General features: G+C 36.7%; 1 protein-coding gene across 1 annotated transcript; it reads right to left on the minus strand.

The window, feature by feature from the left end:
- On the minus strand, window positions 1-27,206 carry VCPIP1 (valosin containing protein interacting protein 1). Its single transcript, XM_061123414.1, has 3 exons — window positions 24,224-27,206; window positions 14,751-14,837; window positions 1-5,211 (listed from the first exon to the last, which is right to left on the minus strand). The coding sequence occupies exons 1-3, from the start codon at window positions 26,934-26,936 to the stop codon at window positions 4,340-4,342; spliced, it is 3,672 nt and encodes a 1,223-aa protein (XP_060979397.1). The 5' UTR covers window positions 26,937-27,206; the 3' UTR covers window positions 1-4,339.
- Window positions 27,207-27,693: the final 487 nt, after the last annotated feature.

Here is a 27,693-nt window from a genome sequence, read left to right on the forward strand (position 1 = left end):
TTAGGGATGGTAGAACATCTATACTATTTTATTCAGCAGTTAAAGCACTTGCTACTTAATTTTTTCTAAATATTTACACTATTACACTTATTTTTACATATTCTAAATAACATTTCCCTCCGAAAAGCAGATCCTCCAGCTCTTGGCACTAATTCTCAAAGTCAAATGAACCTAAAAATACTGACAACCTTTTCAGGCTTTTATTGCTCTACCACAGGCATAAAAGCTCAGGAAGGGACTTGTGCATTCTAAAGGAAAGTATGCAATACCTTAAAATTTCAAATACTAAGTAATTGATACTCACAAGCACATAACATCAACTAAAACTTTTTACTAGTTTTCCTTTTCTTTTACAAGAGAATAATCATATTAATATTATACTACAAAAGCATGTAGATTCCATAATTTAAAAAAATTAAATGTCAGATATACAAGTAATGGCATTTTCTCCAATAATTCACAATTTTTACAATTTCTGCTATTTTGGAACAAACGTTAAAATTCCCACGATTTAAGTATCATTAGATATGAATTTAAACACTTAGCATCCCAAAGAATTATTAAGAATGGCAGAACTTACAATTAACTATAAATCTTACATTGGTAATATAGCTCCCCTTTTGTTAAGTAAACATTCTACTGTGGTGTTTTCAAGTGAATACGTCTGGTTTGAAAAATTATATTGTGAAGAGCCTGAGGTTATGCAATTTTGTTAAATTACATGATAACCTTGAAATGTAGGGTGTAGCCATATCCTAGCTTACTTTAGAGTATGTATCTCACTATTACTCTTATAAAAGGTGATTTTAAAGTCATATTAAGATGAGTGGAGTTTAATTCAGTTCTGCAAAAGCTTTTATGAAAATCTTAATATGGAAACTTTGTTCTGAGAACCATGAATCTTAAAATTCTGCTGTGCGGTATTTTATGTATGGGCCAATTAAAATTCTTGTTGAAAAATAAAAACAAAATGGTACTGATATTCTGAAATAAATGTTTTATATTGTCACTGTATTGACCAAAGTTTAATTAAAGACAGAAATTACAAGTTTATTTCATACCTAAAGGTTAGTTATTAGTGAGGTCTAAATTTTTTAAAGAAATGTTCACTAGCAGCCAGTTAGTAACTACATAAAATAATACTGTTATAAATTCTGCATTTAGTAGCTAACATGTGATGTCAGTACAATTCTCAAAAACCTGTCATTAGTAGTGAGTTGCTAGCAAGTGATCTTCCCTGAGGTAAGAGATCATATGCAAAAGTCTGCTAATTTCCAATAAAGTTAGATTCTTAAAAATAATGGCAATAAGGACCTGTGTGGCTGGGAACCATACATGCATTTCAGACTGATATCTTAATTGCAAGCAGTAGACTCTTGATTGCAAAAAACCAAACTAAAACTCATCAGAAGATTTAAAGCAAATTTCACAGTCAACAGCACTTGTTAAACGTCTCAGGTCTTTAGCTTAACTTTTCCAATAAAATACCTGAAATACAGTGAAAGGAGGGGAAATGGGCCTTAGACTTGCTCTTTAGTTCCTGAGTAACCCTTCCCTGGGTGTTCATCATATTCTAGCTCATAATATTTGACAGTGTCTTGTTTTCTTCAATTTCAACCAGTTTCTCACATCAGTATTCTAGAGACACATCATCTTCAACTCTACCTGGGCTGTGGGTCATCAATTCAATCTTCGTATGACTAACTATAAAATGGATTACTGAAGAACAAACTTTACAGTTACACTTCAACTTTCAGTTAAACACTGCAAATATAATTTAACTATAGGACTGAATTAGAGTTATGTTACATGGAGAGCTAAGAAAATATTTTAACTAATTTATGATCCCCAGTTTAGATTCAAAATTGTGGCAATCACAAATGGTAGTTCTAAAAATCATTCCTGTAATTTATGTATTTGATGATGGTAACCATATGGAAGGACAAATAATGATAGTCTAGAACTTAAAGAAATTCTAAGACTTTTTTGTGAAGATGATTCCTGGCCCACTTCTCAAATCCATTAATTCCTGCAACCATATCTTGGTTGATTTAAAATAATGTCAAGAAACCTGACCATTCTTAGCATCAAGCCTTTTATTCTTTATCAAGGGAGAACCCAAACTATTATTAAAATATTCACACCTAAACCAGCTTCTAAACAGCACTGTCGTAGCAAGAGAAATTAATACTGTTGTCAGAGATTGAGCCTGCCTTCTACTGTCCACAAGTGCACTCTAACTTGACTAAAGGGAGATTTAATAGGGAGATAAAATGTGTAGCTGATGTTTTTACTTTATGCTACAAAATGTATTTGTCAGCTATCAAACATACTGAGCCACAGGTGAAGAAAATATTTGTTAAAGAAAAGGTGATTATGTCGTTTACCTGGAAGCAATGCATTGTTTGTGAAACAGTTTTCCTGTATTTAAACTAAAAAAAAATGGAGGCGGGGTGTTCAGTGGCTGAAAAAGCCAAAAATAATTGTAGTGGTTAGTGATATCTGTAATTTTTAAATTTAATACAGAGAAGTCACCTGCATTAACTAAACAGGAAATACTATTTGGTAGCCACAGTTCTTTACGTAAAACTAAAACACAATATAAAAGTTCTAAAAGTTCCTTCTATTTATAGACATAGAGAAAGGTATTTGAAAGTAAATTTAGAATGGAGTAAAATGTGATTTTAAACAGGTGATAATGTGATAAAACTAACCCAAATGTTTATCTTGCTCAGATATCACCTGCAGAATGTCTACAGAGTTTCCATTCTTTCCCTATTCAAAATGGAGTAGTTCCTTTAATAAGTGGATTCAGGCAGAGATACTTTCATAGAAAGAAACCAAAACCTCCCTTATTTGGAAACACAAGTACTGTCTATATTCCTTATGAGTCAATAGGCTGAGATTTTTAAACACCCAATAATTTACTTTCTGATGTACATTTTCTTAAAATGCAAACGGTCCTGCATCTATTACACGAGCAAACAGAGACAGCCAGGCTTTGAATGCTCTAGATAAGAGATTGTATTAACATACATTTTGTCTTTCATCCATTCAAATTCAACTTAATTTCAGTGAACAGAGGAAAAAGATGGATTAACGTGTACATTTCAGAATACAGATTTGCAGAATAGGATAAAATAGTGCAATGCCAATCTCAGGATAAACATTCTTTAAGGAGTAAACATGAAAGCTGCTTCTTGAGGAAACAGGCACTAAAGGTTTGATGAAGACACTATTTAAGCAAATGCCCAGTTGATCAGGGTATGATGCAGTCAAATTTGCATCCAAATCTAAGTGAAGCTAACAAATGAAGAAAATCTAATGGATTCTAAGAAAAAAAAAGGAAACATTTTTGGTTCAGAGGGGCTCAAAGACATTTAGCATATACAAGCTTAAATACCATTGATCAAAATTGTAGAACAATGTAACCCATTCATAAAGATAAATTCTTATTTATAAATTCTCTGTGAATCTGACAAACTCTGAAAATTAGAGATTAACTACTGCTACCATTATTTTTTTAATTATTTTTCTACCACACTTTGCAATCAACTTTTCTGCAAGATTAAAGAACAAAAATTTGGTGGTACTTGACCAGGCCAGGATTCAAAATAATGGTAACATATTATCAACACCAGAGCACACAATTGGCTGTGTTGGCTCAGACAGCAACATTACTGAATCACATTGACTTTATCATTCTAGAATAGATACTTTCCCCCAAGCTTGCTCAAATCAGCAAAATGTTATATATCATTACACTACATTTTCAAGATATTTTCACCAAGAATACATATCTCTATGAATGTGTTTACGTTCACAGAAATGTCAGGATCCCAGTGTCTAACATATCCTTTATGAATTTCAAGATACAATTTAGTTCAGATAACCTTCAAATTTACATAAATCCTTTGACACACTAATAAGTATGTGGAATGGTTATCCTGATGACATCAACATTAGCAAAATCTTATTTTCCCCCAGTTCTAGCCTTTTCAGAAATCAAACAGATATAGCAAGAGAATCTTCATGTTTGCAACATTAAGACTTTCATGGAATTAAAATTACAAACAACTTCCAATGAACCACATATATGGAAGTAACTCATATAAGCAGATCTAATAACTATTTTACAGGAATTCAGAGCCAGCCTGGGCAGCAGTATATTAAAAGCTATTGCCAATCACACACTTGCTATCATGCACTGAATAACAAGATATAATCTTTGAATTATATACGTACAAGATTTTTTAATGACTAATCAAGTTATGTGGCCCAGCCAACAAATATTACATATTCACAATAAACATTCTGCCTTTATTAGCCTCTAATTAAATCAAGAGTGATCCATTGGCTCAGTTGTGTTTGTCATCTCAGCATCTTGACTATCCATCTCTTCGGGCTCCTCCATGGAACTTCCCTTTTGTGCTTCTGACCTTGCAGCGAATGCTGCTTCCAGTGCCTCTGCCACACAGCCATCGGCTGTTTCTATATTCAAATTTTCAGTGTCACCAGTTAGAGGAAAAGATTCAGGTAAGCCAGTCTGAAGACTCCCAGACTTCACAGAAGAACTCACAGCTTCCCCTTTCCTTTGAGGAGGATCAGATGGTGACTGCTCTGTACTTTGATCCCGCAAGTGCTTGTCCATCGAAGCTTGAATAGAAGACACCATTTCCTGCAATTTTTTCCGCTGGGCCTCAACCATATCAGGATCAAGCTGCCTGCTGTCTCTCATTGTAACTACTCCAGGAGCTATTCGAATAAGCTCACTGTTACTAGGAGCAGCTGTGAATACAGAAGGCTCTGTTTTAATGGAACTACTACTAAAGTCTGTCCCTGTCGTATGCTTCCTTACAACTGGAGTCTCCCTGGCTCTTGGGTCAAGGTGTGGGGTACTGGATGCAGTTCCTAGAGAATGCCCTTTCCCCTGAAAGGCCGTTACATTGTGAAGTTGCTCGGATTTCTTTTTCACTACTCCACCACTACCTAGTTTTAATAACCCATGTGAGGGGCTTGATTCCCTACTTCTTGTAGTAGCCTCTGCTCGAACCTGACTTACAGCCTCTTTAACTAAATCTTCAACATCAGGACCGATGGGAAAATGTCCTGCAGCATCCACACACAACTCCAGTCTATCTTCAGAAGCATTATAGACAAAGGTTTTGCCAGGCAGATGTGGGAAAGTACAATGCTTGCCATCAGCCATACCTTAAGAAAGGAAAAAGAATTTAACACATTAAAATCTTACTTTAAAGGTGGAGTAAAGACAATTAAAATTGAAAGAGTAAACCTCCAATAATAATTTACAGGTAACAGCTTTCAAAACAAAATTAATTAGCAAATAATTTATTACACTTATTAACAGAATTTAACACATTACAAAAAAAAAAAGAAATACCACCATAAACCTTAAAGTAGTTTCCCAGCGGGTTTGAAAAATATATATCATTAACCTATTACAAAGTTAGGAAAGTTAGTCTTGAAACAAACAGCTGAGTTTAATAAAAAAAATACTAGCAATAATGTTAGTAAGGCATTTGTTTATAGTATAAGCAATAAGAAAATGGACTTTAATAAAATTCAAATTATAAACTTTAAAAATTCCTATAAGGGCAAAGTGTTATATACACATGTTGCATAATACTGAATTAAAAATCATAGTAATTCTATTAAATTACAGAATACCAGAATAAAAAGTTTCCTCTGTGTGTATATATGTATTTTTCACAAATATAAAAAGTATGAACTTTCAAAATAAAATATTCCATAATTAAAGTAGTCGATGTGGGGGCACATTTAGGAAAGTTAACATTAAGGCTTAAGTATAATTGCAAAGACTTAAGTATAACTGCAAGAATTGACATGTGGTCACAATAAATTAATAATATCTTCTTCAACTCCTTTGAAATAGCTGTATTCCATGTTACAACTCTTATTCTTTTCTGGCAGATGAGAACCACCAAAATAAGAGTGAGTTGTTGATGCACCTCAAATGGCCCAGTGTGATAGCCTTTCTCACAGTCAACTGATGCAGCAGTAGAGGGTAAGAACTTTAAAGCAGGCTTCCCTTCATTTTCCAGCTGAAGAGTTTGGTCTCACTACGTGGTATTTCAAATGTTTACACTTTATCCAGCCTGGGCATAAAAAAACTGCATGTGTGTTTTAAGCTATCCAATATCTTTTTACATGTTAAGTTTATACACTGTAAGTATACTCCAAATATGCAAAAATCAGGGTTTTCAAATTTTATGAAACCATAGATTTTTCTATGTTTAAAAAAATGAAATAGAGAATTTATAATAATATATGGGTATGTTTATAGCAAAATATAAAGCCAAAAGCAAACTAGTTTAAAATGAAGGAGACTGTTAGCAAGTACTATGGAAATTCAGAGAGGGGAAGGATGAGTGATATCTGGAATGCTTTGTGGGTATTAGGTGGTCTTAGAAGTATTAAGAATAGTTTCTTCCTTTCTGAAAAAAGCTACAGAATGAGAGTAAGTTCAAATAAACATTCATTTTGGCGGTAAGTTAAAGATCCAACGAGAATTTCCTCTTAGCAGAACATTTTTGGCAGAGAGAACTGACAAAAATAGATGGACAAACTTTAAAATCAGAGATGTCTAAATCATACCTTTCATTGTAAAACCCTGAAATCAGTTTTACCTTCTACCAATCCCCTACCTCAGAGATCTGTAAACCATGGCCCAGGAAACAAAGGTAGCAAAGAAGAAAGACTTTTGAATGGTAAGGCCAGGGATTCCCCAAGGCAAAGGTTTTACACAATTATTTCAACAGATAACAGCTACTGAGTCTCACTATGTGCCAGGAACTAAAGTAGACCCTGAAGATTAAAAAATAAGATAATTCTTAGGAGATGGATATAAATAGATAATTATAACACAATCAGGTAAGTATAACAATGACAGTACTTAATTCACTAATTACTTGAGGATTATATAACTCATGCAAAGCACATACCACAGTGCCTAATATACATCAGGCAGTCAATAGTTTTAATTTCTCTTAGATCAAAAGGTTTTGTAATTGCTTCCAGGTTTCTACTGTGAAGCTTTCCCTTGGCTATTCCTGGAGAGAATCATAGCCCCAACACATTTATCACAGTATTACTTAACAATGAAACAATGGAAACAATCTAAGGTTTCAACAAGAAGAGAGGGGTTAAGAGAACTGCGATCTATCTACCTAACAAAAGTAATATGCAGCTACTAATACTGATATAAATAAGTAACCTATGATGCCTCAGATGGACAGTAAAATATGCATGATGGTAAAATAGCAGGAAAGTACTGTAATTATAATCATGCCAAAAAATGTATGTATAAGAGGAATATTTAGCAATTTTAGGTCATGTTCCCCATTTCTATACTTTCTAGACCTCTTACACTGTTAAAAAAACTTTAAAATACATAAAAAAATCAATGTAAATACTGTGTTGTGATTAAACATAATCATTTAAGCTTTACATAACTTACACAGTCCTCCGAATTTTAAGAATCAAGGTACATTAAAATTTCTATATCTTATATCAACAATTCCATTGGACATATATACCAACAGACATGTATAATAATATTTATAGCTACATTCTTTCTTGCATCAAAAAACTGGAGACTACCTAAAGTGAATCAGAACAATGGATGAATTATATTAAAATGATAATAGAATACTGTGCAGCAGTGAAAATGAACAAACTAGTTGAGCCCATGAATTTGAATGAATCTGAAAAAAAGAGCTGCATAAGAGAAAGTCACAGAGAATGTACACAGCATAACTCCATGTTTATAAAGTCCAAACAAAACACTAAATACTGCAAGGTTAGATATCTATAAAAGTATTAAAACTAAATTTGCCATTCATCTCTGCATTTATCTCTGTATAAACATCTGCAAGGAAACTTACTACAGTTTAAGCAAATCAATTTAAAAACACCTTTCCAAACATAAAGACTAGGACTACTAAAAGCTGATTTGTTATATTAGGCAATATGTCTGTTCAAACATAGATACAACCATCTATCTGTTAAGAGTGGATTTGAAAGTAAGAGAATTATGTTCTTTTCCAGTTTTTGGAGGGTAGGGGTGTATGTTTCGGGGGTGAGGAGGGCATGTTACATTTTGAATCTTTGCTCACGGGATGAGGATAATGATCTGCCAAATGAATCTGCCCTAAAAATACAGATAACATTTTACCACAAATATCAGATGAAATTATATTTGAAAGGTAAAATAATTTTCTGATGGTGGCCCATTTCAAATGGCTACGTGATGGTCAAAAAATGTTTAAATAATTCTGCAAATTACAGCTGGGATTAGCTAAGTAATTATTAGGTACCAGGTCGTTGGCTAACTGCTTTATGTGCACAACCTCATTTCATCCTAGTAACAATCCCAAGATTATGACACCCACTGTGCAAACAAAGATACTGAGGCTTAGAAATCACACTGGACTAAGCAGTAGAGCCAAAATTTGACATTAGATGTTCTTACTCCAGAGCTCTAAACTACCCCCTAATAAAAATAAACACCACAGGTAACATTTGAAAAACATAATGACTCTACTGACATCTAACCCACACACAATTCACCCATTTTTAAGTGTACAGTTGAATGTTTTTTAGTATATTCAGAGTCGTGTAACCATCACCACAATCACTTTTAGAATATTTTCATCACCCCAGAAAGAAACCTTGAACACATTAGCAGTCCCTCCCATTTCCTTCTCCCATCCCATTCCTGGCTCCAGGCAACCACTGATATATTCTCTAGGTGGGCCTATTCTGTCATTTATATGACTTTTTGTGTACGTGAAATAATACAGTATACGGCCTTTTGTTTCTGGCTTGTTTCATGTAGCATATTTTTAAGGTTCATCCGTGTAGACTGTACCAATACTTCATTCTTTCTATTGCCAAGTAATATTTCACTGTATGTATATGCCACATTTTACTCATCTCGTCATCAGCTGATAGACATCTGCATGCTTTCCACTTCTAACTATCGTGAATAATGCTATCACAGACATCTGTGTACCAGTTTTGTGTGGACAGTGTTCATTTCTCTTGGGTACACAGGTCAAAGTGAACTGCTAGGTTGTACAGTAACTCCATCTTAAAACTTTTGAAGAAACTGCCAGACTTTTTCCCCAAGCAACTATACCATTTTACATTTCCACCACAATTTCCTTGCCAATAGTTCTTATTATCTGTCTTTTTGACCACAGCCTTTCTAGTGAGTGTAAAGTACTAGCTCCTTGTGGCTGTGATTTGCAATTCCCTGTGGTTAATGATGTTGAGCATGAGTGCATGTGCTTATTGGCCATTTATATATTTTCTCTGAATAATGTCTATTCAGACTCTTTGCCCATTTTTAATCAGGTTGTGTGTCTTTTTACTGCTCCGTTCTTTATATTTTGGATACAAATCTATTACCCGATAGACAATATTCAAAATCTTCTCTTACTCTGGATTATTTCACTTTCCTGTTTGTGTTCTTTGTAGCACAAAACTTTGCTTTTTATTTATGTACTTTTTTCTTTTGTTGCTTGTACTTTTGGTGTCATATCTAAGATTTTGCCTAATCCAAAGGCAAGATGTTTTATGCCTCTGTCTTCTTCTAAGAGCTTTCTAGCTTTAGCACTTATACTCAAGTTTTTTATACATTTTGAGTTAATTTTGTATTTGGTGTGAGGCAGAGGTCAAACTTCATTCCTTTACATGTGGATAGTCAGCTGTCTCAGCACCATTTATTGATAAAACTATTCTTTCCCCCATTAAACTGTCTTAGCATCACAGCTAACATTTTTAAAATAATTTCAAACTGAAAACAGAAAACTATTTAGAAAACAATCAAGAGAATCATCCTCATACCACCCACCACAACCCTCCTACACACAAAAAACAACTGAGGGAAGTTATTTTCAGTTCTGTGAAAGACACTGCATACAGACACCAATTACTGGGAGCCTTATGATGAATTACAATTAAATAATAACTTTAAAAAAACATGAACTGGTATCAATATATTTCAAAAGGTAGAAAGAAGAAAAAGGTAGAAAAAAAGAAAAAAAAAAAGAAAAAGAAAAAAGGTAGAAAGGTGGTGCATATATACAGTATGGAATATTACTCAGCCATTAAAAAGAATTCATTTGAATCAGTTCTAATGAGATGGATGAAACTGGAGCCCATTATACAGAGTGAAGTAAGCCAGAAAGATAAAGACCAATACAACACATATATATGGAATTTAAAATGATGGTAATGATAACCCTATATGCAAAACAAAAAAAGAGAAACAGATGTACAGAACAGACTTTTAGACTCTGTGGGAGAAGGCGAGGGTGGGATGTTCTGAGAGAACAGCATTGAAACAAGTATACTATCAAGGGTGAAACAGATCACCAGCCCAGGTTGGATGCATGAGACAAGTACTCAGGGCTGGTGCACTGGGAAGACCCAGAGGGATGGGATGGAGAGGGAGGAGGGAGGGGGGATCGGGATGGGGAACACATGTAAATCTATGGCTGATTCATGTCAATGTATGGCAAAAACCACTACAATATTGTAAACTAATTAGCCTCCAACTAATAAATATAAATGGAAAAAAAAAAAGAAAGAAGTGACAGATGAAAATTTAAAAAGAAAAGGATGCCAGAAAAAAGGGAGGAGGCAGTGGGATGCTCAGAGAGAAATCTATAGCTTTAAATACTTATAGTAGAAAAAAAAATGTATAATCAATAATCTAAGCTTCTACCTAAATAAGCTTGGAAGTACAAATTAAATCCAAAGCAAGCATAAGGAAGGAAAAGGTATATATAACAGCAGAAATCAATGAAAATGAAATCAGGAAAATACAGAGAAAACCTATGAAACCAAAGCTGTTTCTTTGAAAAGATCAATAAACTGATAAATCATTAGCTGGACTGGTCAGCAAAACAGGAAAGGCAGAAACTGCCAGTATCAGAAATGACAGAGCTATAGGCCTTACGGACATTAAAAAGAAAGGGAGTATTATAAACAACTTCATGCCAATAAGACTGCTAATTTAGATGAAATGGACAGATTTCTTAAAGGCAAAACCAACAAAGCTTACTCAAGAAAGGGATTGACCTTAAGAGCACTTTATTAAAGAAATTAAATTCACAGTTAAAAACTATCCTATAAAGAAAACTCCAAGAACAGATGGCTTCACTGGTGAATTCTACCATTTAAGAAAAAAAATAATATCAAAGCTATAACACTTTCCAACTCTATTTTCTGTAGCTAACATTACCCTGATTAAACGGTCATTACAAGAAAACGAGATGGTTAGATGGCATCACCGACTCAATGGACATGAGTTTGAGCAAGCTCTAGGAGTTGGTGATGGACAGGGAAGCCTGGCGTGCTGCAGTCCATGGGGCTGCAAAGAGCTGGACAGGACTGAGCACCTGAACTGACAAGAAAACCACATACCAGTATGCCTCATGAATATGCTCACAAAAACACTCAACAAAATACCAGCAGTTGGAATCCAGAATGTGATGGTTCAACATTCAAAAATAAATCAATGTAATTCAAACTATCACCAAACTAAAGAGAAAAGCCTTAAAATATTATTTCAATAGATGCAGGGAAAGAGCATCTGATAATATTCAACATCCATTCACAATACTAAGAAATCATCAATAAACAGATAAAGGGCATTTCTGAAAAACCTACAGGTTTGAATGCTTTCCCCCTTAGACCAGAACAAGGCAAGAATATCCACTCTCAACTCAAAATACAGTAATCAAGACTGTGGTATTGGTGGAAGGAGAGACACACAGATCAACAAAACAGAAAAGAGATCCTAGAAATGGACTCACATGAATAAGGTCAACTGATGGCTTTAAAGGTAACTTTACTGATTATATGCTGTATATAATTCACCTTTTTCAAAAGTGTCTAATTCATGGTCAATTGATTTTTCAAGTGTCTAATTCATGGTCGATTGATTTTTGGTTCAAGTATCCAATAATTCAATGTATAAAGCATACCTTTTCCAACAAATGGTGCTGGAACAACTACTGGATATGTACACACACACACACACAAAGTGAACCTTACCTCATACAACATATTAAAAAAATCAATTCAAAATGGATCATATACCTACATATAAAATTAAAACTATAAAACTCCTATAAGAAAATACAGAAGAAAATTTCTGTGACTTTGGGTTAGGCAAAGATTCTTGGATAGGACACAAAAAGTATGAATCACAAAAGACTGTTAAATCGGTTATCAAAGTTATAAACCTTTGATACTTAAAAGATAATGTTAAGAGAGAATGAAAAGACAGGTTATGAACTGGGAGAAAACAGACCCAAAATACTTATCTGATAAATGATATGTACCCAGAATATCTAAAGAACTCTCAAAACTCAATTAAAAAAAAATTCAAACCAATTTTAAAATGGGCCAAAAAATAACAACAAGATACACATAAGCACAGGCTTCCCTGGTAGCTCAGACGGTAAAGAATCCACCTGCAATGTGGAAGACCTGGGTTCAGAAGATTCCCTGAAAGACGGCATGGCAACCTACTCCAGTATTCTTGCCTGGAGAATAATCCCCATGGGGCTGCAGAGTCGGACATGACGGAGGACTAAGCACAGCACTGTACAAGCAAGTACACAAAAAGATGCTCCGTATCATCACTTATTAGAGAAATGCTAATTAAAACCATTATGAGAGAATAATATAAATCTATTAGAACAGTTTTAAATATAAACACCAATACTACCAAGTGCTGAAGGAATACAAAATGATCCAGTCACTTTGGAAAATGATCTGGAAGTTTCTTATAAAGATGAGCATATACTTACCACATGACTCAGCAATCCCACTCCTAGGTATTCAGTATTTACCAAAGAAAACTGAAAACATCTGTTCACACAAAGACCTGTACACAAATGTTTTCAGTGGCTTTCTTCCTAGAAGCCCAAAACTAAAAACAAACTAAATGTCCTTCAACTGGTCATAGGATTTCTAAAATGTGATATATATACACACAATGGAATACTACTCAGCAATAAAAAAAATAAACAAAAATGAATAACCTATTAATACATGCAACCAGACAGATGTATCTCAAGCATTACATTAAAAACTAAAATTGACAAACATTTTTTGTAAAGAGGCAAGATGATAAATATTTTAGGTTTTGTAGACCATATAGTCTTTGTCATAACTATTCAACTCTGCCAATGCACTGTGAAAGCAGTCCTATGTAAGCATAAGGGTGGCTGTGTTTTGATAAAACTTTATATACAACAGGCAGTGAGCCTGAAATAGCCCACAGGCAGTAGTCTGCCAACCCCCATGTTCAATCAAAAAGCCAGACACAAAAGATTAAACTATATGACCCTATTTATATGGTGATATGAAAAAGGAAAACATACAGGGTCAGAAATCAAATTGGTGGCTGTCAGGGCCAAGGGATAGAGGTAAGGGATTAATTAGAAGGGCATAAGGCAAAAAAAAAAAAAAAGAAGGGCATACGGCAACTTTTTGGAATGGTGGAAATACTCTATATCTTGAGTGCAGTAGTGGTTACATGACTATATGTGTTTGTCAAAATTCACATGCCCGTATACCTAAAAAGGATGAATTCTATTATATGCAAATTATGTTTCAATTATCTTGTCAAAGAAAGGAAGGGAGGGAGGGAAGAAAGAAGCAAGCCAACTGGCCATTTTCTGGTCCCTAATTCAATAAATCAAAAGAAAAAACACACTTTTTTGAAATAATCAAAGATCAAGGAAACCTAAATACTGCCTGGTGATATTTTTAAAAATTATTGTTCATATCTTTTAGATGTGATAATTGTATTAGGGTTAAAAAAAACAGTTCTTACTTTTAGAAATACATACTGAAGTCTTACAGATGAAATTATGTCTGAGATTTATTCTAAAACAGTACACTTGAAAGGGGATGGATAAAAATGTACTGATAATTACTGAACCTGGGTGGTAGGTAAGTAGTGGTTCATTACATTATTCTTGCTACTTTTATTATGTGTGAACATTTCTACAACAGCCAAATTGCGTTTTGTTTAACAAGGAAAAAAAAGTACACAAGAAAGAAAAAACATAAAATAGAGATTATGCACTTGGTCTAAAGAGGTCAGGTAGGTAAAAAAGTGAGAAAGCCAGACTGATAAAAGTCAGAAGCCAAAAGCATTTACATTAAATCTTTGAAAAAACATATGGTGTCTAAACATACATACTAGCAATCTCTCTCTTAACATCTTAAAACTCTTAAGATAACAGTTACACATTTGCACATATCTTTATAAACAATACATACACAATGTGAAAAGAAGTTAAATGTAAAGTGAATTATTTCCTAGACTCCAGAAAATACTGAGTTATACAGGAATCACAGTTGAACACAACAACAATAAAACGCTGCATGATCTGATTCTGGGATGGACACTAGCACTATAAACAAACTGGCCTCTAATTCCACAATTTAAATGAGAAAATATGAAAAAGAAAGTGATAGATTTTTAGTAATATTATAGCAGAAAACATACTTGACCATATCAGGACAATAATCCATTCTAACTAGGCAGACTGATGATGAAGAATATATACCCTAACATTGGAAATCGTTTTAGAAGAATATGATCTGAACTTTCTTAAAACCTTATAATAGCTTGAGTGGAGATATTATCCAAGAATAAAGTCATAAAGCAACTATACCCATGGTTTTCTTCATAATATTGTAGAATACGCCACCCTGCTGGAACATGTGAGGAAGACCTTTTGCATAAGACCATACATCTTCTCCTGTAAAATAAAAAGATATAGTTATTAGCAGAAAACCAGAGAGTTAACCCAGGCTTGCTTTAATATGGATGAGCCTCAAACAGAGACTGTAAGATAGATATTCTAAATGAGCAATGCAGTCTACTGTAATATACCATCTAGGGAGCAATGTGGAATGAGGGACTATGGCCCCTCTAAATGCAACAGCCATTGCCAAGTGCTGTCACAGAAGAATATAAGTCCAATGGTTCAAGAACAAATGGCATTTTAAGAGAAGCCAGAAATCCAAATTTGTAATGTCAATTCTCCCAGTTTTTAAACACAGGAACTAATTCAAAAATGTCTTTAAAACTGCATGAGTCAATACTGGGCATATTAAACAAAATATACATGAAGACTCAATCCAGTTCAAAGTAAACTAGTGCACAACTATGGACTAGAACAACAGAAGAGGTTATAGAAAGATATTTGTGTTTTCAAAGTAGAATATAAAAAATATATTCTATATTTATGTTAAAACTAATAAAAACAGATGGAAAGGGCTAGGGAGTAAAGTAAATAGGTAGACTAAAGATAAGTAATTAATATATTTTGTTGTTCCAAAGTTGACTTTTTAAAATAGAAATTTGGGGGGGAGGGAATGATGCAATTTGGAATAAATATCAGAAGCCCACAAAATAGCCACAAGCAAACCACCATTTCACAGAAACATATTCTTTAGGAACACCCTTTGAAGCGCCTATTATCAATAACAAATTTCAAATAAAAAGTTAAGAATGATAACCACTATCCAGGAAGTTAACAAAGAATGGAAGGAACATAAAAGTTATTTTGGTTTGTGGAATACAGGCTTTTTGTGTATGTGTGTGGTTTCATTATTTTCTAATCTGATAAAGTATATGTACTGCTTTTATACTCAAGACTTTTAAAAGTTGATTTCTACTAGAAGACGATACTATTGGTTCTGAGCTTTGAATGGAGGTTGTGATGATGTGAGTTAAGCATTATATACCTACAATTTCTCAGAGCTCTAACCCCTTCCCACATTCATAAACAGGAATATGAATCTGCATGGCAGTTGGTGAAAAGTATAAAGTGTACAACAAAGCCTAAAGTATATAAGAAGCCTCAGCACTTAGCGTTTCAGTTAATTAGAACATTTACTTACACATAAACACTTCATTCACTAATGATACAGTGCAACCGGAATATGGCAATATTTAAGGGTGAACACAGAAGTTTAATTTAAAATTTTGAATATTAATAAGAACCCCTAAATATAGAACATTAACAACTCTGGCAGAAGTTCTGACTGCTGGATTTTTCATTGAACTTTACTTGGGTTATTTCTCTGGTGGTAACCTTTCATTTAGTTATTATCAATGTTATCTTAAATGTACTTAGTATACTAAGTAGGATATCAATTGTCAAATACTCTAAAATATCAAAGCATATCAAAAAACTACATGATAGCACTTAATTATTTGGTCAGAATCTAAACAGGTGCCAAAACAATAAACTGCTCAGGACTGACCACCCAAATAGTGGTAAGAAAAATGATGTTTCTTAGTACTACTTTATAAACCCGATGATTCCTTACTTAAGCAGGCAGAACTCTAAAAAGAAAGAATTCTTCTGAAGTGCTTATCAACCCTGTGTTTTCGTCATCTCCCTAAGGATTCTTTTTAGACATTATTTTCCTAATCTGCCTTCCTAATGACATTTGAATACTACAGACACACTGTTTATCTGGTTATGTATTATGTGTATATCTTACACTTGTTTCATTAAATAGAGTAAGATTTACTTTACCCTCCCCCAAGAACCAAGTTTCACCCCCTTCAGACTATATGGCCCCAGTAAGTATGCATACTCTATTGCTTTAAGGAAAGGATAGATACCATCTAAATTCCTCCCAGATGGCTCAAGTGGTAAAGAATCTCCCTGAAATGCAGGAGCCTCAGGAGCCGCTGGTTCAATCCCTGCATTAGGAAGATCCCCTGGAGGAGGAAATGGCAACCTGCTCCAGTATTCTTGCCTGGAAAATTCCACTGACAGAGAAGCCTGGTGGGCTATAGTCCATGGGGGCACAAGAGTTGGACACGACTTAGCAACTAAACAACAACAACCACTCAGCTCTGAGCAGGCACCTCACATGGCTTCGTTTTCTCCTCACAACTGAGCCCTATTTCACAGAAGAGACAAGCTCAGAGAGTGTAAATCATTCTCCCAAGATCAAATAGCCATTAAGTGGCAAAGCCTGCATTTGAATCCTGGGTACATTCTACAGCTTAAACCCCTTCCATGGTTACTAAATCTTTACTAAAGGTCAAATCATGTTAGAACAAATTTGGCATAAGCATCAACACACTCTCTTCTTACAGAAACCCACGGCATCAATGACTGATTGGAACAAAAAAGAAAGGCAAATTATTTCCTTTGGTGTTTATATACACTTCCACTGAAGGCATGTTTGTTGTAAAAGAACCAAGGAAAGGGATTAGACATCAGAAAGCAGGAACTGTGACACAGCGTAAGTCTCCCATCAGTCACAGACAGTTCCCCATCCCTTCTAGAACTGCCCTTGTTTAGGCCTGTCTCCTGCCTGAAGGGCTGCCACTGCCTCATCCTTGGTTTTCACTCTAATCTTCTCCCCAAGTCCCTCCTCCACACAGCCTTCAGAGTTAAACCTTTAATGGTTCCCCCATACGATAAGGCAAAAGGTCTAGTCCCTTTTCATGGCATATAAGTCAGCCTAAGATTCCTTGTCCTCGCTCTCACCTCACATCTCTCATTAAATCTTGATTTCCACAAAGCAAACCACCAAACTGCTCCATTTCCCCAAAGGCCAATAATAGCTATGCATTCTTTAAAACTCAACTTAGGTGTCACTTCCTCTAGGATTCTTCAGAGGTGGGTAGGCAAGTTTCTTCCTTGCTGCTCCTATGTTATGAACACCACAGCCCTGATCACAAGGCAGGTTGACTCAGTAACTTTTCTGTTTCCCTTTCTATACCAGAAGCTTTGCAGAGTCAGGAAAAGGTCAGTGGCCCATTTGACTTTCTACTTCCAGGGCCTGGCACAATGCTGCAGAGACAGGAGCACTTAGAATTCATGTAATGAATAAATAGTACAAATGAGGCTTTTTCTTTTAATAATGCCTGAGAGGAGTCCATGAAAAAACTTAGCTGAAGCACTATAATGACAACTGTTCTATAATGCTATATGGATAAAATGTTAACTAATGGTACTATCTGTATACCTCTTCATGAATTTAATAAAATCATAGCAAAAACAAAGGTAAAGACTTTTAGGTACAAACTTGGGAGTTAAAAAATAAACAAATCACAGTAATATAATGTATATCATGGTGACCATAGTTAATAATATTTGAAAACTGCTAAAAGAGTACTCTTTAAAAAAAAAAGGAGAGGGGGTAGAATTACTTTCTACCATTTCACTGGAAAGCAAATTCTTAGAGAAGAGGACTAGTCTGGTAAAGTGAAGTGAAGTCACTCAGTCGTGTCCAACTCTTTGTGACCATGGACTGTAGCCCACCAGGCTCCTCCATCCATGGAATTTTCTAGGCAAGAGTACTGGAGTGGGTTGCCATTTCCTTCTCCAGGGGATCTTCCCGACCCAGGGATCAGACCCAGGGATCAGACCCGGGTCTCCCGCATTGCGGGCATACACTTTACCTTGTGAGCCACCAGGGAATCCCTAGTCTGGTAAAGCATCTACCAGCTGTTAATTCATATTCTTCTGATAGCCCCCACTTAATTTTATTTTAATTCAACTGCTTCTTCATATTAAAACAGTAAAATACTTACATTGAACATACTGTGCACAACTGTACAAAAAAGTCTGTAATACAACCATAGAAAACCTCTGTTCATACCCTGTCTTCCTCGAATCCTTCCTAATAGTCTTTAATTCTCCTACCCGACAGTAGTTATTACTATACGGCAGTGATAGTATGGATGATTTTCCCTTTTGTTCTCTAATTTTCTTCCTCTTTAAAAAGAAATGAAATTTTAAAAGTATGTTAAATTATTTTTTAAATATGATTTTTTCCTAAAATCTAGAAAAAAAATCAGTTAATCACTAATAAAATAATGAGACTAAAACTGAGTTTAAAAGGTCATCATTCCAATTTTCTAACTTTAGATATTTATTTATTTATTTATTTATTAACTTTAGATATTTAAAAAGGCAATCTGAAGTTTCTACTTGGCAATTTATAAAGCAAGTAAGATTTTAAAATCTAACATATATGTGAAATATAGTTATTAAAAAAAGAAAAACAAAATTAATTTTGAAATATTACTTAGAGTCCCCCCCCCCAAATATCTAAGTTAATTCTGAACTCAAGTACCTATCACCATAAAATAAACTGACCAAAATGTACATTTAAACTAGGAACATGGGGCTGTTTCTACTAGAAAAAAGTCTAAAGGTGTTCATTAGCTGAAAAAATTGTTGCCATCTCTCTACCCTTCCTGCAGATTCTGCCATCTAAAATTGTATCTACCTTGAAAGAAAAGTGAAAGTGAAGTCGCTCAGTCCTCTCCGACTCTTTGCAACCCCAAGGACTATAGCCCACCAGGCTCCTCTGTCCATGGGATTGTCCAGGCAAGAATACTGGAGGGGGTTACCATTTCCTTCTCCAGGGGATATTCTTGACCCAGGGATTGAACCTGAGTCTCTCGAATTGAAAGCAGACACTTTACCACCTGAGCCACCATCCACCTTACTAACTGTCAAAACCATTTCTGAGAAAGGTATGCTTGTTACTCTCCTTGTGCTCAGTCCCTTATGCGTCTCTCAGAGTAATCATTAGCATTAAAAGATATACTTATCATACACATACATGCACACAAACCTAACTGTGTGGAAATGTGTACACAAACATACAGAGTCTGATTCTCTCTGGGGAGGACAAGTGTTTAAGAGAACTATTGTATTCTACTCCCTATATACTTGAATTCTTTGAATTTTTAAAAGTAATATTATAATTGAAAAAATATGAAGAAAAAAAGAAATAGAATCATGCTTAACTTAATCTTCAAAGTATATTATAAAATCACCATTTATATTATACATATTTACCTTAAAATACATCTATATGCATTCCTTTTATTCAATTTTGTAACTGTTCCCCCATGAAATATGCTGTTTATAAATCAATTAGAAAAGTTATGATAGTATGTTAAGAATAATAGATGCATTAAGCACTATCTAGATTTGAAAGTCTCCTTCACCCAATATTTGAAGAAAAAAATTCAAGAAGCAATAATGATATTCAGACTCCAAGTCATCTTAAAAGTGTCTGAATACCATGTGTGATTCTGAAAATACCCAAGGCAGCTACAACATCAAAAAGTACTATGAAATTATGAAAAACTGTGTAAAAAAAAAAACCTGTGTAATTTAAACTTGTATATTAAAAACTCATGCCATTCTTTCAGGAAGATAGAAAGTAAAGTTTCTCAACTCCTGAAAGGATGCTAACCTTTGCAGTAAAGTGGAGTCAATATCACAAGTAGCTTGATTCCATCAAAGCAACTCTGATAACATATGTATAAAACTCTCATACAACTGACCAACTGTTTTTCACAAATCTGTCTTTATCTCTTGAAAAAGAAAATTAATGAAAGTTTCGTGGAATATAATACTAAGAAAAAAGAAATTAGCCTAGTATTTACAGTGGATGATGTACTATCTATCATATCTACCACAGAAAGCTGGCCTATAAGAAAATTTAATTACATATTTTGCAAAGCCAGAGTTAGAGTCACTCACATATTGTATAAATAATGAAGAGAACAGTGTAAAAATTGTTTAATAACGTCCAAGTGGTCTGGATAAAGCAGATTAAAATCTGTGAAATATTACAGGTAAGAACACTGTTATTTCATTTTTAACTAACATCATTAGATTCAAAGTGACATGTTCCATGAACTGAGCAAAAGATTAAATGCACTCACTGTCTTGATACAAATAATAGATATAAATTCTATTTAATAAATATCCTACTTAAAAAAACAATAGAAAGAGAAACCACATGTTTCTGGCTATCAAGAAGTCAGCCTATTTAATGAGAATACACAATTATTATTCATACATGCATATATATATATATATATCTTTATAGCTTTCATCAACAGGTCTCCAGCTTCCTTTTTCTCTATACATAAAAATTATAAATAAAAGCAATAAAAGTATGGGACATCCTCAGTTGAGACCCAGCAAGTAAATTTTTTTTCTTTTTTTTTTTCCAGCAAGTAAATTTACAGAAGGCAAGGATCATGCGTGATTTATCTTTGTATCTACAGCACAGTCTTTAGCTCATAGCAGACATTTTACTGAAAGAATCTGCATTCATTCATTCAACAAGCATGTACTTAACACCCAGTAAGTGCCAGGGCCAGTACTAGGTGATAGGGTAGTAAGTAAACCAACATATAAAATCAGGAAAATTTGTAACAGGTGCTATGAGGGAAATGAACAGGGTGCCATAACAGGGAACAAACTTGGAGTAGTTTAGCAAAGGTCTCTGAAACCCTTACCCCTGGGTAAGGTGGTCAGGAGAAAATCTCAAGAAAGTGGTATCAAAACCTTAACCTAAATGAGAAGGAGCCAGCTATTCAAACAGCAGAAATCTTGATGAGCTATTTGCTAAACTAACACACCAGCAGCTCAGCTCACGTTTGGTAATTCACAATTTCTGCACTTTGAAATTTACAATTTTCTTAGTAAACCCTGTCATTTCCCATTTTCCAGCCCTCTCCAATCTAAACATCAAGAGTTCCCAGTACTCATTCACATAAAGTTGTGTGTACTTACTTAGCTATCCCCATATTGAGATTTTTTTACAAACATAGCACTTTTAAGAAAATCTTCCCAGGAATTCCCAAGCAGTAATGTGGTTAGGACTCCGTGCTTCCACTGCCGAGGGCGTAAGTTCATTCCCTGGTTGGGGAACTAAGATTCCACAAGCCCCACAGCATGGCCCCAAAAAAGAGAGTATCTTCTACATAATTCAAATACAGTTATGAGAGAATTAGAGGTAGAAAACTAATGCTTACAAAGGGACTAATATACGGGTCAGGCACTGTCTTTGTACTTTAAAGCAGAAAGTCAAGTAACAGCACCATAAAATTAGCAAAGCACTCTGCTTAAATTCTGTGTCAGGAGTAGAAGTAGGAGATTTAAAGAAATGTGTGGGTTTTTAAGGGCAGCAACATAAATGCCAGAGGTGGAAAGAGAAGAGATCATTAACAAGAAGACATCATCTTAGTCAATTCCTTACAGTCCACAGTCCAGTACTCAGACATTAAGGTCCAGAAACCTCAATTCAAACTCAAAAAGCGACTAATGGTAAACAAGAATTATATTTTACTAATTTTCATTATGAAATAGTAATATATTATTATGCTGGCCAGAATTTTAGACTACTGATCATAATCTCACCGGTGCCACTGCATTTTTAATCTCCATGGAGAACACAACCTCCAAATGAATATAATCCTCACCTCACTGTCACCTCTACATCAATACTTACATCAGGAAGCTAAATGAGTGATTAGGCTAGAAGCTTGATGACTATGGAGTCAGGAAAGGGATACAGATTTTTCAGCCAGGCCATGGTGAGGACTGATCAAATAGTCCTGCCCCTCAACAGAGATTACCTTTCAGTTACCAGAATTTTCATGAGCCCCAGTTGACACATCTTTCTCCTTTGTACAGCACTGTATAAACAGTGCCAAATTCTGCTTTTCAACTGTTTTTCAATGTTCAATGCTGACCATCCATTCCATTTCTGCTGACACAGCCTTTCTTTAGCTATGTTAATGTCATCTATTTAATTCAATCAAAAAACCTTCCAAAGTGCCTACTACCTGCCGGGCACTATACAAGGTGCTGAGCATCCAAGGCCACATCCTCTTCTATTGAGAAAGACTGCTTTTCCTGACCAATCTCTGACCTGGAGATTACCGGTTTTTAAAACGTGCCTTCAGCATACATCTAAGTTTACCCAATCTGTGCTGGTATTATTTCATTAACAGAGTTCTGGGAGTACATTACTGTTACCTAAGTATCAACTACAAGGGGTAATCCTGTGGATAGGAGGCAACTGAAGACCTGAGCAGTTAAGCAGCTTGCCTGAAACCACTGAGTTAACAAGTACTGAAGCCAGAATTCAAATTGTAGGATTTTCTGACTTCAGAAATCACAATCTTTTCCTTTACTGCACACAGTCTCCAAGAAACTAAAAACTCTTAAAAGACAGAAAAATGTAAAAGTAAGTACATTTCTTGACATATCCTCCAATAATTATGTCTGACAAAATAAAGTCAGCAATATTAAGTTGTAAATTTGCATAGATAGAGCCCCTATTAATAGATCCCCTATTAAACTAGGCCCCCAAACTTAAGCCAGAAATAAATTATCTTCATTTTGGAAGGTCAAGGCCCAATTCACTGATATTTAGTACTCAGAAAACACAATAAAAACCCAGATCACTTTTTTACTTGAAAGATCTCATCTCAGCAAAAATAAGGCCCCTCTAATATGTAATATATTTCAGTTTTACTTCTATTTTAAGCCTCAATAAAGCATACTAACAGTAATTTAAAAACAAAGATTAGCCAATAAAAATACTGTAAAAAGCACACCATTGGATCATTTCCCAAATCATTTAAAGCTTTAAATCACCTATTTGGTTGACAATATATTTTCCTTTGTGTTGAATTATTAAAAAGAAATGCTTCTTAAGCAATCCCATTAACATCTACCTCTGTTTATTATATTTTTCATGAGTTATAATAGTTCATTATAACTGATGGCAGAGTCACCAAGCAAATTACTTAAAACACAAATCCCGATTTACAAATAAAAAAAAGTTGATGAACTGGGAAAGGGAGAACAGGAAATGGTTGAGAGATTATTAGGTGGGAGTGCAGTGAGCATGTAACCCAGAAACTGCAATTCATCAAACAGGAAGTCCTGAAATCACATGACACGCAGGAAAATGAAATTTAAAAATAAATGACAAGGGACAAGGTGTGCACGCTCAGTAGAGCCAAAGGGGTAAAAAATGAAAAAGGTTGTAAATGGATCCATTACAATATGATTTTTAAAAAATGACAAGCAATACATTATACTTAAATAATCTGGTGACAGTAAGGGACTACTTTCACTTTCTTAGTTATGTTTTCCCAGTATTTACGCAATAATCACACTAACGTCTATCCACTAACTGTCAAAAAGCGAAAGAAAAGAATTTTCTTTTAAAATATATAATCAGTTTTTACATTGACCAGATTTTTTCCCAAAAGACATGAGAAAAACTCGTATATTACACTCACAGTTATAAAACACCATCTGAGTTAAGCTGATCTTACCCATTAACGTTGCTAAAAGACACAGGGAGTACATTTCTTTGTCAGCTTGCTCCTGAAGCTCCTTAGATGACAGTCTGCCGGTGACAGCACTGTCTTCTGGTTTCACAGTGTGGGCTGAGTGGGCAGCGGCAGACTGACCCCCTTCGGCTTTACTTTTCAGAATCTCGATTGTGATTCTGTCACCATGCTGTAAAGGAACTGGCTCCTTTTCCATTCCTGCCTGGGGTGGCATTAACTCTTTAGGAGGAAAGCCGTATCGAATACACTGTAAATATGGCGGAATGTTGAATTCTCTGGCTATGCTTTCTTGAAGTTCAAAAAAGGTTGTTGAAGACTTAAGTGTAACCATGGACTGCCGTCCGTCATTAGTTGTGATTCGGATCTTTTTCTCCTTAGAAGTGGTTGGCGAATAGGGAGCCTTGGTAGGGGTGGCAGGTGCAGAGGATGGGCCTTCACGAACAGTACTAGGAGAAACAGTCCTGGGCTGCCCCTTCTGTTCTTGTTTTAACTTCTCTGTTTTCCGTTTCTGCATTACAGAAGCCTGTTCCGTAATATTCTGTTGAATAGTTCTTTCAGTTTTACTCATGTTTAACTCCTCCTTGTGCAAAGTTTTCGCTTTCTGTCCAGTAAGAATAATTTTAGTTGGGAGCGGGGACTCCGACTCTTGTCCTTGTACATCTCCAAATCTTTGGGCATGAGCACCATCTATATTTACAGGAGTATAATCATCAGGATTCTTTTTGGCAGTCTGATGTAATATAGTGTGGACAACTTTCTGAACTAAGATTTCACTCCCAAATTCACCTGGAAAGTGCTTGGTAACAAGTTTCATCGCAACATCATACACATTGCTATTCAAAGATGCATCGCTTTCATACTGGAACCAATACACTGTTTCTCTGACCACTCTTCCACCCCATTCCAAAGTAATAGGAAAAGCTTCTGGTAGATTGTCATACTCTTTCCCATCCCAAAAATGTTTGAAGCCACAACCACATTTGCCACCAGTGGACCTGGAATTAGTTCTGTCCCCATCCAAATACACAATAGACCCATCTCCTCTGACTCTTCGCACAGATGTGCCATGGCACCAATTACAAGCTGTCAGGTTACTCAAGCCATAGTCTGGTATCAGGACATCTTTCACTGAATCATATGAGCAAACCAAATTGTTCAAGGGAAAGCTATAATTTTTGTCAGGCCTCAGCTGTCCATGAGTACTTTTTGCCAAGTTATACAGTTTCCCTCCCGGAGCCAACCACTCTGGAGGAACATGAAGTTCAGAAAGGGCACCACAGAGCAAACATTTGTGAAGGCGATTATCCATTACTGCTTTTTTAGCAGCTGCTGTGACTTCTTCAGGCTGAACTCCTATCACACCGGTCCTCCTGTAGAAATACTGATGGACATCAGCCACCAAACTAGGATGGATACCGTGCTTGTCCATAAAGACTTCTTCCATAGCAGCAACAAGCCGAAGTAAGTATTTATCCTGCAAACTTCTGTCTCCTCCAATAACACAACCACCATCCTCCTCAAGTTTGATGTACTTCTTAATGAGGTCCTGAGGCACACCCCATGCTTTAGGAAGCAAATTCATAGGCAGCTTGGGCAAGGCAGCCCCTTTTATGCCTACCAAGGGGATATAATGGTTTCTACCAGAGCTACTCCAAGCGATACAGATTGGTTTGTTCAAATGACCATCTCTGCCGGTGCACTTCTCTGCAGGGATGAGCCCTGGCAGAAAGGTGGCTGAATAATCACCAGAGCTTCTCATGCCACTAAGCGAATCTAACAAAATAATAGGGCGATGAAGCACATTGGCGAGGCCAAATATGTGGATGTTCCGCAGGCCCAAGGGAACCCCCTCAGGCGGTACAAACAGAGGGTCACACTCGTTGATAATGTCCTCCCACTCAGCGGCATCAATGAAGTCATGGAACAGCGCTTGATACCGGGCCAGGTGCTGCTGGAAGTGCTGTTTAAGATTCTCTCTCAAGGCATGCCAGAAGAGCTCCCGGCCCACTAGAGCCCGGGACACAGCATGCACCAGGCAGTGCCCGTCCCCGTCCACATGCACGGGAATGAGGCATTCCTGACTTTTATTGGCCCGCTTTATGTCCTCGAGGGTGTCATGCAAATACAGGAGGCTTCCGGAGCGGTCCTTGCCGTAGCCCACCGTGTTGACATGCTCCGGTTCGATGAGGAAGGCGCGGTCACCCAGCAAAGCGCAATCGAACAGCTCGCCCTGGTTCATGTCCCGGAGCAGCTTAGCCCGGCCAGTCTGTTTGTCCATTCCGTAGCGCGCTAATATGGGCGACAGTAGTTTGCAGTGGTAGTTTGAAAGGCCCATCACCTTTACCAGTTCCGTGTTCTTCTTGGGTGCCCCTGTCACCCCGAGCAGCGCGTTCCGCAGCAGGTTGTGAAGCACTACGTCCGGGTCGGTCACTTCCTCCACCCCCAGCAGCTGTTGCTGCTCGTGCCGCTGTCCGCACTCGGTACACTCGATGCTGACGGAACCGGAGGCCGGGAAGAACAGACGCGCCTGGCACTTCGGATCCGGGCAGCTCCCGGAGAGGATTCTCCGGTCTCTCCGCTTCGAGAGCCCCCCCGGAGTCGCCGCCGCCGCCGCCGCCAGGGACGGCGGAGTCTGCGGAGCCTCTGGGGGAGGCGGCGGCGGCGGCAGCGGAGGCGGCGGCGGCGGCTGAGACATAGCTCTCGGCTCTCGAGTCTCGCTCCGCGTCCCAAGCGACCCTCAAAGGCTCATAGCCCAGACCCCCGCCGGCCCGACTCGGTCTCGTCCAGGCCCAGGGCGAATCACTTTCCTTTCCCTACCAGCTCCTCCTCCTCCTAAGCGAAGGCGGAAGCGCCGGACGTTGTTTCTCTTCTTACTTCTCCACTGCCGTAGCCGTTGCCCCGAACGTAACGGCCACCACCCTACCCCGCACTCACACTCACTCACTCTCGCTCTCTCTCCCTCAGACACACAGACATACACGCCCTCCCTGAGACTGCGCAGGCGCAGTTTTCGCTCTGCCCTCTGGGAATTAGAGTCTTTCAGCCTCTCTCCTCGCCATCAAATACTAGGAGCTTGGGTCTACAAAGAACTACAAGTACCGTGAGGCAAAGCGGTTTGGTGCCCTCAGAGAGGAGGAAGAGGAAAGCGATAGGCATGGGGGCAGACAGGAAGAGACTCACTCACGTTGCCTTCCGGGAGTTGTAGTTCTAGCTCAATCTCTTTTGTCGTCGTCCCCATCCTAAGGCCCAAGCAAAATGAGTATGAGAGACCACATTTCCTAGGATGCCCTGCGGTGCGACCAAGCTCACTTCCCCCTTAGGCGGAGGGAAGGATGCAGGGAAGCTTGGTTAAAAACAGAGTTAAAGGGAATGGGTGTCGGAAGCAGAGGGTCTGAAGTTCACGACTCCTAGAAGGGGAGGGGAATGAAAGGCTCTCAGTGAAGAAGGTACAG

Source organism: Dama dama, chromosome 21, assembly GCF_033118175.1.
Source record: "Dama dama isolate Ldn47 chromosome 21, ASM3311817v1, whole genome shotgun sequence".
In the NCBI taxonomy this organism is placed as follows: domain Eukaryota; kingdom Metazoa; phylum Chordata; class Mammalia; order Artiodactyla; family Cervidae; genus Dama; species Dama dama.

Bases quoted from the DNA above. Each gene is read 5' to 3' on its own strand.
- VCPIP1 (XM_061123414.1), bottom strand. From the start codon at position 26,936: ATGTCTCAGCCGCCGCCGCCGCCTCCGCTGCCGCCGCCGCCGCCTCCC. The intron at 14,838-24,223 runs GTAAGATCAGCT...TTTATTTTACAG, and splicing joins TCTTTTAGCAACGTTAATGG to GAGAAGATGTATGGTCTTAT. The intron at 5,212-14,750 runs GTATAGTTGCTT...TCCTTTCTTAAG, and splicing joins TATTATGAAGAAAACCATGG to GTATGGCTGATGGCAAGCAT.